This window comes from Chlorocebus sabaeus, chromosome 20, assembly GCF_047675955.1.
Source record: "Chlorocebus sabaeus isolate Y175 chromosome 20, mChlSab1.0.hap1, whole genome shotgun sequence".
Lineage (NCBI taxonomy): Eukaryota > Metazoa > Chordata > Mammalia > Primates > Cercopithecidae > Chlorocebus > Chlorocebus sabaeus.
The window spans coordinates 90,439,182-90,455,807 of record NC_132923.1 but is presented as its reverse complement, the minus strand read 5'-3'; the positions used below and the strand labels follow the sequence as shown (position 1 = coordinate 90,455,807).

The following is a 16,626-nucleotide window of genomic DNA, read 5'->3' as shown; positions in this document are numbered from 1 at the left end:
TGGAGGCCCCATCTGTGTGCGATGGTGGGTATAGCTTCCTTTACCTCGGACAAGGGCCTGCTTTCGTGTGCCTCCTGCTGGCGTTTCATTGTGTCGTGGTTGGTTGTGTGTCTGATCTGGCTGTGTGGTTATGTGCCTGGCTGGGTGCGCATGTGTTGGGCTATTGGTTGGAGTGTGTACATCTAGCTACGTGTGACTGGTGTGGGTCTGAATGTCTGGTGGAGAGTGTTCGTGTGTGGTTGTGTGTCTGATGTGTGGGGGCAGCTGGTTTGGTGTGTGTCCGGACATCTGGTTGGTGAACATGTGGATGTCTGGGCTGCTGGGCTGGGGACCTGGAGGGGATATATGTCTGGTTGACTGGAGGAGTGGAAGAGGTTTGGAGTGAGGTCACTCGTGGTGTCTCCAGCTTCCCATCGTGGCTTCAGATTTCTTGGCTCTTAGCACCTTGCTGTCTCCCCAACGAGCTATACAGGTCTGTCCTGGGTACCTTCTCAGTCATGTCACCCTCTCTCTGCCAGTGATACCCTCGAGGCCTCAGGTGTCCACCTTTATGTCCGAGGGGAGGTGCAAGGCTGGGACACAGGTCAAACCCTCACAGGCTCAAGCAAACAAATCCAATTCCACTGAGTTTAGTAAAATTTCCCAGGGAATTTCTCCGGGTCTTGCCCTGTGCTGAACTCTGGGGACAGGTTCATTATAAAGATGAATCTGATGCCTGGCTCACACTTGTGCTAAAAATGTTTCCAACCTGGGTGGGGCGTGGTGGAGGCAGAGCTGTGCAGACTATGCCGGGCGGCAGCACAGCAGAGTGTGGTGAGGCCAGATGCCCACAGAACGGGGGACTTGGCAGGAGGGTGGCTGGTGTGTCTGGAGAGGATCATGTGGGGGGGGCTTCCCAGAGAGGTGGTGAGTGAGCTGAACCTCACGGCACCTGTAGGAGTTTTCTGAAAGGATAAATGAGAAAGGCAGTACTAGGGAGGGGGAAGCCCCAGATGAGGCAGTGTTTCTGTAGAACGTATAGAAAATAATATTCTTAGGACCCTTCGGGTAAATGGACCAGCTGCTCATGGTTGGAACTGCTTAAGCTGCTCATGGCCAGGAAGCTCTGCTCACCTCAGGCAGAGCCTGGCCACCTTGAGAGTTGATGGTTTTTATGATACTTAACATTTAACCACCACATTGGACTTTTTTTTTTTTTTTTTTGGAGACAGAGTCTGGTTTTGTTGCCCAGGCTGGAGTACGGTGACTTGATCTCGGCTCACTGCAACCTCCGCCACCCAAGTTCAAGCAATTCTCCTGCCTCAGCCTCCAGAGTAGCTGGGATTACAGGCAAGTCCTACCACGCCCAGCTAATTTTTGTGTTTTTAGTAGAGACGGGGTTTCACCATGTTGGCCAGGATGGTCTTGATCTCTTGACCTCGTGATCCGCCCACCTCGGCCTCCCAAAGTGCTGGGATTACAGGCGTGAGCCACTGTGCCCGGCTGTAACTATTAATAATACATCAATTCAATAAAAACTTTACATTACATTTTTTTGTTTTCAAACTAGGCTGGAGGCAGCACCCTGAGTACAGAGAAGGCCGGATGTTCATGGTGCTGTGGGATGGAGCAGGAGGGGAGGGTTAGCTCCAAACTAAATTATATATTAAAATGACAAAAAAGTGATATAACTTGAGGCTCAAAATTTCATCAAATTACTCTAATAATTTCCAAATAATTTGTTGATTTTTAGCTTTTTTTTTGATGGAGTTTTGCTCTTGTTGCCCAGGCTGGAGTGCAATGGCACAATCTCGGCTCACTGCAACCTCCGCCTCCCGAGTTCAAGTGATTCTCCTGCCTCAGCCTCCTGGGTAGCTGGGATTACAGGCACCCACACCACGTCCGGCTAATTTTTTTTGCTTTTTTGTATTTTTAATAGAAACGGGGTTTCACCATGTTAGCCAGGCTGGTCTTGAACTCCTGACCACAGGTGATCCGCCCACCTCGGCCTCCCAAAGTGCTGGGATTACAGGTGTGAGCCACCGCTCCTGGCTAATTTGTTGATTTTTAGAATTTGTTGTGAGGATCTTTTCATGTTGCTGTCATCTTTTGAAAGATGTCCCTGTCTTTCAAAGCACTCCTGATACATTGTAGTCATTAGGTCATTTGCAGTCTGATTAAGGAGAGTCTTTCTCTTAACGTTAATGATATTGTTCCTTGGGTGGAGTCCTCTCTCAGCTTTTGCTGAACCAGTAGCAATTACACTCACAGTTTTCTAGCTTTTCTAATACAGTGTTAGATTTCATGTAGTTAAGCATCTCTGTTGTCAACTAAGTAATAAACATTGTTATTAGACTGTCATTAACACTAATTAGAAGTTGTCTAGCACGGCAGCTAAGAGTGTGGCTTCTGTTACTGGGCTGGTTGTTTGAATCCTAACTCTTGACACTTTTTATTTTGTTTGATTTTTTCATTTTACATTGTTTTGAACTCCTGGCCTCAAGCAATCCTCTCACCTCAGACTCCCAAAGTGCTAGCATCACAGGCGTGAACCACCAAGCCCAGCAAACACTTATAGTTAAATGACTACTCTGTATCTTAACTTCTTCATCTCTACAACGGTATGGTGACTGTAATGATAGCACTCAAACAAGTTAATAAATGTTTTCAGTGGTGCCTGGTACACAGCAAACACCATACAGATGCTCCTCGACTTACCGTGAAGTTTCATCCTCATAAACTCATCCCAAATTGAAAATATCGTAAGTTGAAAATGCGCTTAATACACCCAACTTACCTAACATCATAGCTTGGCCTAGCCTTTTTGAAATGTGCTCAGAACACTTCCATTAGCCCACAGTTGGGCAAAATCACCTGGCAACACAGTACCCTGTAGAGGATCCGCTGTTTCCCATGTTATTTCTTGGCTGACTGGGAGCTGGGCTTGCTGGCACTGACCAGCATCGAGAATCAAGAGAGGATCTTACTGCTTTCTTGCCTGCTTGCTTTCTTTCTCTTTCTTTCTTTCTTTCTTTCTTTCTTTCTTTCTTTCTTTCTTTCTTTTCTTTCTTTCTTTCTTTCTTTCTTTCTTCCTTTCTTCCTTTCTTCCTTTCTTCCTTTCTTCCTTTCTTCCTTTCTTCCTTTCTTCCTTTCTTTCTTTCTTTCTTTCTTTCTTTCTTTCTTTCTTTCTTTCTTTCTTTCTTTCTTTCTTTCTTTCTTTCTTTCTTTCTTTCTTTCTTTCTTTTCTCTTTCTTTCTTTTTCTTTCTTTCTTTCTTTCTTTCTTTCTTTCTTTCTTTCTTTCTTTCTTTCTTTCTTTCTTTCTTTCTTTCTTTCTTTCTCTCTTTCTTCCTTTCTTTCTTTCTCTCTCTCTCTTTCTTTCTTTCTTTTTTGAGACAGAGTCTGGCTCTGTTGCCCAGGTTGGAGTGCAGTGGCACGATCTCAGCTCACTGCAACCTCCGCCTCCCAGGTTCAAGAGATTCTCCTGCCTCAGCCTCCCGAGTAGCTGGGATTACAGGTGTGCACCACCACACCAGCTAACTTTTGTATTTTCAGTAGAGACAGGGTTTTGCCATGTTGGCCAAGCTGGTCTCAAATTCCTAACCTCAGGTGATCCCCCCCACCTTGGCCTCCCAAAGTGCTGGAATTACAGGCATGAGCCACCGCGCCCGACCTCTTACTGCTTTCTAATGAATGTATATCAATCGCTTTTGCACTACTGTAAAGTCAAAGATCGTAAGTTGAACCATGGTAAGTTGGGACTGTCTGTACAATTGATTGTTTTCACTTTAGGAATGAAGCTAATGTTGTTGTCCATGATGAGTGGGTATTTCGGGTGAGCTGAATACGTTCTATTAGATGGATGTGATATTCTGTCCTCCCAGGTCCCTGAAGTGTCTGTTGTGGTCTCAGCAGCCATCTGCAGAGGTCACATTAGCCACCCCTAACCCCTGCCCTTGCCTGCTCTTCCCACCTCTCCCCAAGCTCCCTGAGAGTCAAAGTCCCCCAGAGGCTGCCATTCCCACATATGGCCATGCAAGGGCAGCTGTGGGGGAGGACTGGCCTCAGGGGCCCAGAGGAGCACATTGGGCACTTGCCCATGGGGGTGCCACCAGGGTGTCCTCTCTCCAGGTAGAAATAGATAAATGGGGGCTGGTGTGAAGCTGCTGATGTCTCTGGGGTGCATCCATGGACCTGTGAGTGCAGGGAGGTCCCTGGCAAGGCCCATTAGGGCTCCTTAGGGTTGGAGGGCGCAGGGCAAGGGATGAACCCAAGCTGGCCCTCCACAGTCCCTGTGCCTAGAGGGTCCTTCCTGGGCTGGGCATTAACTTTACTTGCTGGACTGTGTAGAGGGTGGAGTCCTGGGGAGGGGCTAGGACAACTAGGGTGGTGGGGGTGCCCAGCAGAACAGCTTTTTGCCAAGTGACTCAGAAATGTTTCAGTAGTTTAGCCACTGGCATGGCTGTGGCAGGGCATCCTGGCTGAATGCTAGCCCTGTCCATGGATCTGTGTCTGGACCCTCCTGAGAGTCCCTATGGCATACTAGCAGGGTAGCTCTGAGCTGAGGCACAACAAGGAGAGGGACTGGGCAGTGTGGCTGGGGCAGCATGCATGGGAGAGGCCAAGAGAGACAGGCCCACTGGACCCAAGCAGAGAAAGAGCCTGGTCCGGTGCCTGGCACCTTAAAAGGCCTCCCTTCCGCAGGATGCCCCAGGAGCCAGGAGAGGGTAGTGGTTAAGACATGGATGGTCTGGGTTTAAGCCCAGGCTCCCCTGTCCTCTGACCTTGGGCAAGAGAGTTAGTCTCTCTGGGTCTCAGTTGCCTTCACTGGGGAAATGGAAACAGTAATAACAGCATTTAGCCAAGGGTTCCCAGCCCCACAGTGATACTCTGAGTACTTGGTCAACGGGAATTGTGTACATCAAAGCAGAAACCCATGTTACACGTTTACGGTGAAGGCTTTGCAAGTGGTGCTGGTGAGAATGGTGCTGCAATGTTATCCTGAGGGCAACTGGGACCTATTTTCAGAGTGGGCCTTGTAAGATCTTAAAAGGATTGCCCAGGCTGCAGGGAAGAGGTTGAGTTGGAGGAGTGGAGGCCAAGCCAAGGAGGCCAGTGAGGAGGCCGATGAGCTAACAGAGAGAGGTCCTTAGGCAGGCAGGAGGCCTGAGGGTCTGAAGTGAGAGATATGAAGGAGCAGAACCACCTGCAGGCAGTGCGTGTGGTTAAGAATGTGGTCACTGGTGTCGGACTGCCTGGGTCCAACTCTGCCACTTACTGGTTGTGTATCCTTGGACAAAGAGGAGCTCTCTGTGCCTCAGTGTCATCTTCTGCTGTGAAATGAGAAAACGATGTGACCTACCTCTTAGGGTTGTTGCAAGGGGTAATATGAGTTATTATATATTTAAAATCTTTAATTTACAATTTTCTTGGAGACAGGGTCTCATCTGTCATCCAGGCTGGAGTGCAACGGCACGATCATAGCTCACTGCAGCCTCGAACTCCTGGCCTCAAGAAATCCTCCCACCTCGGCCTCCCAAAACTCATTATAGGCAATGAGTGATGATATGTAGTGTTTGGAATAGGGCTTGGCACTGTTAAGTGTTAGAACACATCCTAGTATGATTATATTAGCTAGCGTAACTATTATCAGAACTTGGATGTGAGGGAGGACCTAGGGTGATTCTGAGGTTTGTTGCTTTGGTGACATGCATGTCATCTATTGGGAATTTCAAGAAGAAGAACAGATTTGGCTGTAAAAAGATGAGTCCTGGGGAGTCCGTGTATATGTGGGTAGGTAAAGGGGTCTGAGTCCTGGCGGAAGAGAGGCCTGGGTTACAGAAACAGGTGGTCTGCGTATCCTTGGGGTGCACCTGGCTGCCGAGGTCACCCATGGAGAGTGGGCAGGCAGGGAGAGAAAAGGTCACGCCCCGAGGAACACCACTTCAGGAAATAGAAGGAGCCATCTGAGGGTGGGAGGAGGCCAGCAGAGTCGGGGGCATAGGGAGCTTCGGGAGGGAAAGTGTCAGACGCTGCTGAGGAATGAGATGAAGACTAACCTGAATCCATAAGATTTAGTAACCGAGAAGTCTTCGTGCGCTTGGTGAGAAGGGACGCAATGCAGAGGGGAGGACTGGGTGATTTGAGGAACGAAAGAGGGCAGACTGGAGCCAGGGGATCCTAACCTCCCAGGGAAATTTATTTGCCTCCACCTTCTCCCACCTCCAGGACCAAGAAAAGCCCACTGTGACATCTTCCCGCCCAACCCAAACTCCAGCTTGGAGGCGTCGGGGTCTCCACCAGAGCTGAGGGGGGCGAGAGGAAGATAACTTTGCCTTCCTGAGTGCCTGCTGTGTGCTAGACCTTTGTCATTCACACCTGCCCAGGACCGCAGTTCTGAGGGGCTGGTATCAGGCCTCCCCTCATATCCTGAAGGACAGGGCTCAGAGCAGCTGAGGGGCTGACTCAGGATTGACTCCTAGTCCTTCCCTCTCTGAGGAAACATAGGCCATGGGAGGGGCAGGGGTCCATCTCCAGTTACCCAGCTGACCAAGGCCATGGCCAAGATGATGCCAACTCTCTTGCCACCCACTCGGGCTGAACTTCACTTCCATAACCTCCAGCCTCATGATGTCATGAATGGAGTCACCCCCACTCCAGTTGTGACCCTTCTGAAGAGCAGCATGAAGGGGCAGGCCCCTCTCCATGCCAGGCCCTAGGCTGGCCACTGGGGGCAGAGGCAGAGGAGAACATCGTGCCCTTGGAGGGTTTTCATGACAACCTGGAGACACAGCAGATGCTTTCAGTGCTAAGCACGAGTGCTGGAACATGTACTGAGCGACACAGACGTGTGTGCAGCTGTGTGTGTAGGGGAGTATGGGATGTCATGTGGAGTGTGTGGGAGTGGGCCTTAGCGGGTCCATCTTTGAAATCTGCCTACTCCATCTCATCTCTGCAGGAGCCAGCCCTGGACCCCCAGCCAATCCTGCAGCTGCCCCTGGCAGAGCTGGCCCAGCAGCTTCGGACTGAAGAGCTGAGTCTGGAGAGCATCCTCTGTAGCTACTTAGAGCAGGTGGTGGCCAGGGCACACGGTCCAAGCCAGGGGCTCTGCGTTGGAGTGGGGGATGTCACCTGTCATTGTTTTACTCAGAGGAGTGGGGGGCAGGTGTAACTCTGTCACTGACTTATGAGGTGGCACATGCCACAGTCACCTCAGGGTGGTAGGAGGGGCCAGAGCAACCGAGTGCCCTGCTTTGGTCCTGGCCTCACCTGGGGCTGTTGCCTGCTGTCTTCACTGTTGTTCAGGCACTGAAGGTGCACCAGGAGGCGAACTGCCTGATGGATTTCCTGGGGGAATGTAAGGAGGAACTGCAGGCATCGAAGAAGCTTAAGACGAGTGAGAGAGGTCTTCTCTATGGGGTCCCCATGAGCCTCAAGGACACCTATGACTGCACGGTGAGCATGGGGTGTACATGCACATGAATGTGCCTGGAGCTCTGTGTGACACTGGTGAGCTCAGTGTGTGATACTGGCGAGTCATTTAAAACTGCACAGCTACAAAGTGGTAAACTGAGATTTAAACCCAGAATTTGGGCTCCAAACCCCAAATTCTCAGCCACCACACTCTTTTGCCATCCGTGAAGTGCCGTGCTTGTGTCCCCAAGGGTGTGAGAGTGTGTGTGAGTGGGGGTGGAGTGGGGCTGAAAATCAGCCAGCTGGGTGGTTCCCCCTTGACCCTCATGGCTGGAGGTAATGTTCCTTCCCTGCAGGGCCATGAATCTACTTGCCTCCTGGCCCAGTTCCCGGAGAAGCCTGCAACCAAGGACTGGGTCATTGTGAAAGTGCTCAAGGCCCAAGGAGCCATCCCCTTTGTTCAGACCAACGTCCCACAGACGCTGCTCAGGTCTCTGAAGCGGGCTAGCTGGAATCTGGGCTGGGATAAGCCCAGGGCTGAAACAGCTCTTTAAAGTCCCATTTCAGGGCAGAGGGTGAGGAGGGGGCTAGTCATGCAGACTTCAGAGACCAGGGTTCTTGGGCCAGCCCTTTCTGTCCCCAGGGCTGAATTCCTTTATCGTAGAACATGTGGATGGACTCCACAGTCTATAAGGGCCCTTCGGGCTCCAAGGTTCTGTAAAGCTACACTCTGTTTCTATCCCAGTTTCTCTCTCAAATTGTTCTATTTCTATCCAGCCTTCTCTCTTTGATTGTTCTCCTTATCACTTATTCTCTCCCTTCCCTACTCAGCCTGTAGAGCATCTATGTTTCGTGAGGAACATATTCTCAGTTCTGATGGCAGAGCTGTGGGCTCTTTGGTCCTAATACTAGGAGTCATGGCTGGTGTCTGATCTTGGTCTTTCTTGCAGCAGTGACCCCTCACTCCAGCTGGAAGGGAGTCCAGGAAGCCTCAGCCTTAGGGAGGAGCTCATGGAGCCCAGGAAGCCCTGGGGTTGACTCTGGAGGGTGGTTGGCCCCCATATGGGGAGGGGTCTGCCCAGTGAGGCTTTCACTCTCAGCTCCTTTTCTTCTGCTTCCCTTAGCTTTGAGTGCAGCAACCCCATCTATGGCCAGACGTTGAACCCACTGAACTTAAAGAAGACATGTGGGGGCTCCTCAGGGGGAGAGGGAGCTCTGATGGCAGAAAGAGGGTCCATCCTAGACATGGGTACTGACACAGGTGACAGCATCTGCATATCAGCCAGCTTCTGTGGTGTTTATGGCCTCTGGACCGCAGGTTCCCACCTCAGGTACCCATTGACGGTGGTGTGGTGGTGGTGGGGTGGGTTTGGACCTGCCTAGAGGAACCAGGGGAAGTAGAGGGGTCTGCTCCTGCCATCAACTTTCATCTACCCAGCTCAGTATTAGGGGACGTGGATACGAGGGCTTCAAATAACTCCCGCAGTAGCCATGCCAAACATACCATGTTTTGTCCAGGCAGCAGCAATGTAATTAATGTAGAAGTAATTAATGACCTTCCACTCATTAATCCATCAGTTCATTAATTCATTAATCAATGCAACTCTCCATCCACATACCCCTTCTCTTACTCACTCATCAATCTGTCCATTTATCTATCTATCCGTCCGTCATCCATTCAACTACCACGTGGTCATCATCTCAGTCTCTATCCATCAATTAATTTTACCATTCAACGACTATTTATTTAAAAGATTTTTATTGAGTATTTACTGTGTCAGACATAACAGTTCCTTGGGTACTAGCTACTTGGGTAGCCCTTGAAAAACTTACACACACCCTTCCTTCCAACCATTTATTTATCCATCCATCCATTTGTGTATCCATCCGTCTATCAATCCACATTTGTATCTCTCCATCCATCCATCCGTCCATCCATCCACCCATTCATCGCGCACGCACGCACGCATCCACCCATCTCTCAACTCCACTCTGTGTACCCACACCATGGCACCTATACTGGGGACACAGACACTCTTGGACCCAGCCCCTGCCCCTGCCCCTGCTGTGCTCTTAGACACAGAAATGACTTAGTCAGAAAGTGATCAGGTCTCTAAGAGAGGGTCAGAGCTTGTGGGAATGCACAAGAGGAAGCTGACATTTTCTTCAACAGAGATTTATTAAAAGCTTATACTCTTGACTTTCAGAGCAGGGCAAGGGAAGGGAAGGATTCCTGGAGGAGGCAGCATTTGAACGTGGTTTTGAGGGCTGGACATGCAGAGATGATGTGGCGTCTAGAAGGCTGTAAGATAGTATGTAAGTGGCTGACTTTGCCTGCAGCAATATGCACGTGTGGAAGGGCTAGAAGGGGAAGCCATGGAGAGTTAGAGCCTTGAAAGGCAGTCAAAGAGATCAGACTTTATGCTGTGAGCAGTAGAGAGTCACAGAAGGTTGAAGCAGCTCCTATTTTTCTGGGCTGCACCCTGGGGGAGCTCAAGCCTCCTGGCACCCTGGCACCTCCCTTCACATGCTGAGTTGTGGGAGTGTTTTGCAGCTACACTGGAATTGCCTCTGTCATCAAGGGGAGAAAATTGGGTAAGTCCTGGTCTGTGCCTGTGGTCACCCCATTTAAAGATGAACCTGCCCGTCTTTCTCCCAAGGACATTTTGCTCAGCTTATATCTCCAGACAGATCGGCCCCACAGATGATGACTGGGAGAGGGACTGCATGGTTCCCACCCGGCCTCCCCTTGTCCAGTGACTCTTGGCCCTCTGAGAAGGGCTTCTGTCCTGCTATCTAGCTTTAATCTCTTCCTTTGTCTTGACCATGACCCTGGAACCCACCCTCTGAAGCCAGGCAGTTGGGATGCCCAGGGCAGAACAAATGACAGCTGCTGGCTGGGTGCAGTGGCTCACATCTGTAATCCCAGGACTTTGGGAGGCTGAGGTGGGCAGATGACTTGAGGTCAGGAATTCGAGACCAGTCTGGCCAACATGGCGAAACCCCGTCTCTACTAAAAATACAAAAATTAGCTAGGTGTGGTGGCGGGCACCTGTAATCCCAGCTACTGGGGAGGCTGAGGCAGGAGAATTGCTTGAACCCAGGAGGCGGAGGTTGCAGTGAGCAGAGATCATGCCACTGCACTCCAGCCTGGGTGACAGAGAAAAACTTCGTCTCAAACAACAACAACAACAACAACAAACAAACAAAATGAGAGGTGCCTGCTTCTCTCCCTTCCTCTTTGTGCAGTGACCACAGTGGCGGTCCCCATGACCCGGGACGTGGAGAGCCTGGCGCTGTGCCTGCGAACCCTGCTGAGTGAAGACATGTACCGACTGGACCCCACTGTGCCCCGGATGCCCTTCAGGGAGGAGGTAAGCCAGGTGGGAGAGCAGACCTGGGAGTTTCCTTGCCCCCTACCATCATTCCTCCCTGACCTGTCTGCCATCTCACCTTCCCAGGTGAAGACCCCCTTACCCACCCCAGGCTGCAGTGAGTGAGAAGCCCACATTCTCAGTCCAGTTTGTTTCCTGCCCCTGCTGGACGCCAGCTGCTTTGGCCTCTTGGCTATCTGGAGCCATAGCTGTAAGTGACCCCAAAGAGGGCCTCCAGTGCCATATACTCAACCCATGCAGGTAGAATACTCAGCAAGTGTGGTTCAGAGGATGTGGCATCCAGTTAAGCTGGGCTTTTAGCCCTCTAGGTAACCCTGGCCAAGTCACATCTCTTCTCTCGGCCTTAACCTCCCCACCAGTACAATAAAGAGGTTAGGCTGGGAGATCACTCCACACCCTTCTGTCTACAGCAGCCTTCATTTATTAATTAATTCATTCAACAACATTTGCTTGTACCAGCTGTGTGCCAGGCTCAATGTGTCTCATCCTAACACTCTACAGAATGAGCAGTGCTCCTCTCATTTACAGCTGGGGAGGCTGAGGGGAAGTGAAATGACTTGCCTATGATCATGTAGTTAGTAACTGGTAGAGCTGGCTTTGAACCCAGCAGAACCCTCTCCATAGGGCAGTTTCTGTCTACCTCCTGGCAATGTCTGTTCCTCCGATTCCCTACACCCCTCCTAGCACTATCAACCTGAGATCATTGTATATCATCCATGATTTGCCCCTACAGACATGCAGTGTGTAATGGGTGAGGGGTGGCAGCCTTTCTGGCAGCACCCCACTTCCTAGGACTAGGGGCCCTCCACCCCAGACCCTAGTCTGGGTATTTGCCCCTATTGATCTCCATCCTCATCTTCTCCTAACATTTCTCTAGCTTAAAGATATTTTTGTCTATGCATGACTTACTCACCTGCCCACCCACTCAACTCCAACCATCCATTCATCCACTCACCCACATATGCATTCAACCCTCTGCCCACCCAGCTACCCATCATCTCATACATACATCCACCCACCCACCCAGGAGTCTGTCTACCATCTATCTACTATCCACCCCATCCGCCCAATCACCTATCGCATCTATTTCTCCTTCTTCCAGGGGGCTCCCCAGAGCACCTAGAGCCTGGAGAGTATATAGGGAGGTTCCTGCGGGTCTTGGGGTGTCCACGTGGATTCCCCCCTTGGTGAGGACAGCTGTAGACCAAGGCCCTGCCCTTAAAGTCTGGTTCCTGGAGACGGTGGGGCCACCTTGTCCCCAGCCCAATCTCTCCTCCGAGCTCTACCCAGCCCCTTGTGCCCCCAGGTTTACACCAGTAACTGGCCCCTTCGAACTGGCTAATATGAATCAGATGGTTACATCCAGCCATCCCCTAGCATGGCCAGGGCTGTGCAGCTCACCTCTTGGCTGCTCCAGCCTCTTGGCTGACACCAGATAGTTTCACCTGGTCCTCGGTGAGAGAGAGGCCGGGCCAGTGCGAGGATGCTGGGCAGCGCCATCCTTGGAGACAAAGGTGGCTACATCTGAGTTTGAGGTGCTGAGATAATTGTGTTTCCCCTATGCTTCCTGGAGAAGACTGATGGGGTGGAGGTGGGGATAGGGTGAGCCCTACCCTGTAAGGAAGGCGTCAAGCTTTTGTGTCTTCTTCCTTCAGGGGTGGAGATTCAGGAACTCACTCCTATAATTCCTTTAGCTTGGGTCTCTGTTGCCTCCATCAAGGGGCCGTAAGGAGCTTTCTGTCTCCAAAATCCCCACCCCAGCCCTACCCCCACCTGCCCTGCCTCCAGTGGCTTGTCCTGGCCTCACTTCCCCTTTGAGATTCTACGATGTGATCTTGGGCTAGCCTTTTAAATTCCCTGCGCTTGTTTTCTACCCAATGGGGTGGCTGTGAAGATTAAATGTGGTTCCATAGATAAAGCACTTGGCATGCTGGCTGGATCACAGTGAAGCATGAAGGAAATGAGGGCTGCTCTCATTCTGTTCTGTCGCATCTGTGTGTGGGGTGAGGGAGTGGGGTGGCAGGAGAGCGACCAGTGACACAGGCCTCCCATGCATGCTGAGGCACTGAGCTGGACGGAGATGCACGAGATGATGTGGCATCCCTCTTGAAATCTTGGGGAATACAGAGACAGAGAACCAGGCAGGGTTGGGGAAGCTCCGGATCCTGACTCTGCCTCTGCCTCCCCAGGTTATCCCCTTCTCCACCCCCCGGGCAGAGTATGCCATCAAAGACTTATATGCAGGGGGGATGTTTACTGATGGAGAGGCCACTCTTCTAGAGAAGCTGTACGTTATCTGCTGGGACTCAAGGGTGGGGCATGGTGGAAACAAGGTAGGGAAGGGGGCTGGAGCCAACCTGAGTCCCAGGAGGGAAACTGGGGGCCTGGGCTGGGATGCCTCTGGCTAACAGTGTGACCTTATGCAGCAAGCCACCCACTGCGCCTGTCTTTAGGATGCACCTGTTCCGGGGGTGGGGCTGAGCGCAGAAGTGCATCTTTGGGTTTGGCCTTCTTCTTGTCTATAGAGTGGAAGTTGGTTGGCTGTGGGGGCAGGCCATTGGCTAAAGGCTGTGATTGACCCATCTGTGACTGGTTCCTCAGAGAGGCGGACATTGTGGATCCCAGCATAAGGGGCATGGTCAACCAGCTCTGCCTGCCAGACCCTGTCAAGTGTTTCTTGGCCTGGTTTCCAAGGTACATAGTAAATGCGGGCCCTGGTCAGGGAGGGCTTTGGAAGGGCAGGGGCACAGGGAGTAGGAAGGGCTCAGAAAGCAGAGGGAGCCCACAGAAGGAGAGGAAGTGGGGTCAGAGAGGAGGATGAAGCCCAGAGAATGATGGTAGCTCAGAGAGGGGTTCAAATGGGGAAGAAGAATGAAGGGCTGGGTAGACGGTGGCTCCTGTCTGTAATCCCAGTACTTTGGGAGGCCAAGGTAGGAAGATCACTTGAGCCCAGGAGTTTGAGACCAGTCTGGGCAACACAGCGATACTCCATTCTCTAGAAAGAATGGAAAAACAAACAAACAAAAACAACAACAAAAATACTAGCTGGGCATGGTGGTGCATGCCTGTGGTCCCAGCTACTCAGGAGGCTGAGGTGGGAGGATTGCTTGAGCTCAGAAGGTCAAGGCTGCAGTGAGCTGAGATTGTGCACTGCACTCCAGCTTGGGTGACAAGTAAGACTCTGTCTAAAAAAAAATTAATTAAAAAAAAATAGTGAAAGAAGGGGATGGGGCTAAAAGAGTAGGGTGCTCACAGAGAGGGGAGGGGGTTTCAGAGAGGAGGCTCAGAAAGGGGGAAGGGCATTTGGAGGGCTGCAGGGCTGGTGTGAGCTCGGAGAAGCTCAGGGCTTGGTGAAGTGGTGTAGGCTTGTTGAGGATCAGAGGGTTCCATGTCAGTGTGTTGATTCATGCCACCCTTCTTGGACCCCCTCCTGGGCAGGCTGGCTGTTTCCCTGTGGGTTCTGAAGTTGAACTCACCATCTCATCCCCCTCTAGGATCCCCGAACTAGCCAGCATCTTGAAGAGATTCGTGGAGTGGGATGAGTCTCCCTAGAGCCAGCTTCTACCCACAACGGTTGTCCATGGGATGGTGGGAATTGAGGAGGGGCATGTGGCTAGAGTTGGTGTCCACTTAGAGGGGGAACTATTTAGATTTTGGACTTTAATTAGGGTTTTAAGATCATGCCTGACATTAGCGTTATATTGAGACTTTTGATTGGTGTTGGGACTTGATTTGGAGTTAAGATCTGAATTAACACTGGGTGTGGTGGCTCATGCCTGTGATCCCAGCACTTTGGGAGGCTGAACGGGAAGGATCACTTGAGGCCAGGGGTTCAAGACCAGCCAGGACAACATGATGAAACCTGTCCCTACTAAAAATACAAAAATCAGCAGGTGAGATGGCATGTGCCTGTATCCCAGCTACTCGGGAGGCTGAGGCATGAGAATCATTTGAACCCAGGAGGTGGAGGTTGCAGTGAGCCAAGATGGTGCCACTGCACTCTAGCCTGGGTGATAGAGAGAGACTCTGTCTCAAGGAAAAAAAAAAAAAATTCTGAATTAAGGCTAAGCTAGGTTGAGGTAAAGTGTGGGGCTGAAGTTGAGATTAGGTTTTATTTGGGGTTGGGCTTAAGACTGAGGCTGGGGTTGCAGTTGGTTTGGGTTGGGGTTGGTGCAAAGATAGATTTGGAAGTGGGTTGGGACTGAGGCTGGAGTTGGGGTGGGGCTAGAGTTAGGGTTAGAGATTAGTTTGGGAGAGGATTCTGGTGTGGGCTTGGGTTTGCTGTTGGGCTTAGCCTGGTGGGGTTGGTGTTGAGATGCTGGGCAGAATTGGGCTGGAGTGGCCTGAGGGCTAACTGGGTGCCTCACAGATTAGGGTAAGGAGCCTATGGCCTTTGAGGGAGCCCCTGAGTTCCTGCGACTGGTGGAATGAGGGGTAGATTGACCAGAGGATGTGTGCTCTTGGGGACCTTGGGCAGGCAAGATGTCTTGGCCAGGGGACAAGACACAGGGTCACTCCCATCCCATCAGTTGATTTGCAGCATGCACTGAGGCCTTGGGTGCCATGTCCCCATTTGTATAAAAGGGGTCCCTCCCATGCTGACCTTTGAATTTCTCAGAGTCTTCCTCGTTCTTTCAGGACACCCAAGAAACTGTGGGAGCAGCACACAGCAGTGGAGGCAATGCATGCCTGGGAAGACCTTGAGGGGCTGCTGGATCCGGGGCCGCAGACACCTGGGTAGTGCCCTGAGTGGTCAGAGTTATGGCCTGGCCTGCAGAGGAAGCCCAACTGGACCTGGGTGGGGGCGCTTGGTGACCTCAGAAGTTATTCTAGTCCATCTCCCTAGAGCATTGTCCGCAAATCCTTGTGACCTGAGATTCAGCTTCCCATTCCTTCACCTCTGTCCCTGGGAAGACCCTGAACCTCCACAGGTATCTCAGGCCGAAGCTCATAGCCTGAGACTTCCTCCTGGTGTGCAACTCAGTGCTGCCTGGCAGCATCTGACCTTGTCTGGCAAACAGTAACCCCTGCTCGTCCTACCCTTCCCACCCCTCACTGTCCCTGCAGGAATATCAGCAAGAGTTCATAGCCAAGTGGAGGTCCCTGGACCTGGATGTGCTGCTGGTGCCAGTTCTGGGCTCTGCCTTCTATATAGGCTCTTCCTCCCTAGCACAGTGGGTCCTAGTGGGGTCCTGGGAGTCCAGGACTCCCGAGTCCTGCCCCAGCCTCTGTGATCTTGCTCTCTGTCTCCATTCACTTTTTAAAAATATTTCTTAAATTGAGATAAAAGTCAGATAAATTCACCATTTTAAAGTGTACAATTAAGTGGTTTTTAGTATTTCAAAATGTTGTGCAACCACCACCATTATAAAATGTCTGAACATTTCTGTCACCCTGAAAGGAAAACTTGTACCTGTTAGCAATTTCCATTCACTTTGAACTGTATGGAAGTATAATTCACACGCAATAAAATTCACCGATTTTAAGTGTAATTTGATGAATTTTGACAAATGTATACAGTTGTATAACCACCACTATAATCAGAAATACAGAATATATTTTTAGAATTTATATGGTATATATTCCATCACTCCCGAATTTCCCTCATGTCTCTGCAGTTCACGCTATCCCTAACCCCAGCACCCACCGATCTGCTTTCTGTCACCATAGTTTTGCCTTTTCTAGAATTTCATACAAATGGAATCAAAGGGTATGAAGCTTTTGTGTTTGGCTTCTTCCACTTAGCACATCCATTTACTCCTTTTTTTTTTTTTTTTTGAGACAGAGTCTTGGTCTGTCACCCAGGCTGGAGTGCAGTGGCACAATCTCGACTCACTGCAA

The 16,626-nt window shown here is 50.8% G+C and overlaps 1 protein-coding gene across 5 annotated transcripts; it reads left to right on the top strand.

The window, feature by feature from the left end:
* Nucleotides 1–3,029: 3,029 nt before the first annotated feature.
* LOC103224886 (vitamin D3 hydroxylase-associated protein-like) lies at nucleotides 3,030–16,419 on the top strand. 5 transcript variants are annotated; one of them, XM_073007339.1, is made up of 9 exons: nucleotides 3,030–7,049; nucleotides 7,283–7,432; nucleotides 7,747–7,880; nucleotides 8,515–8,721; nucleotides 10,640–10,764; nucleotides 10,852–10,975; nucleotides 13,311–13,479; nucleotides 14,280–14,358; nucleotides 15,424–16,419. In XM_073007339.1, exons 1-5 carry the CDS (start codon nucleotides 6,774–6,776, stop codon nucleotides 10,710–10,712), a joined length of 840 nt encoding a protein of 279 aa, XP_072863440.1. In that variant the 5' UTR covers nucleotides 3,030–6,773; the 3' UTR covers nucleotides 10,713–10,764; nucleotides 10,852–10,975; nucleotides 13,311–13,479; nucleotides 14,280–14,358; nucleotides 15,424–16,419. The 5 variants fall into 5 exon arrangements, with proteins under 5 accessions (XP_072863440.1, XP_037855159.2, XP_037855152.2 ...); XM_037999231.2 differs by having other exon boundaries at nucleotides 13,387–13,479; nucleotides 14,280–16,419; XM_037999224.2 differs by having other exon boundaries at nucleotides 14,280–16,419.
* Nucleotides 16,420–16,626: the final 207 nt, after the last annotated feature.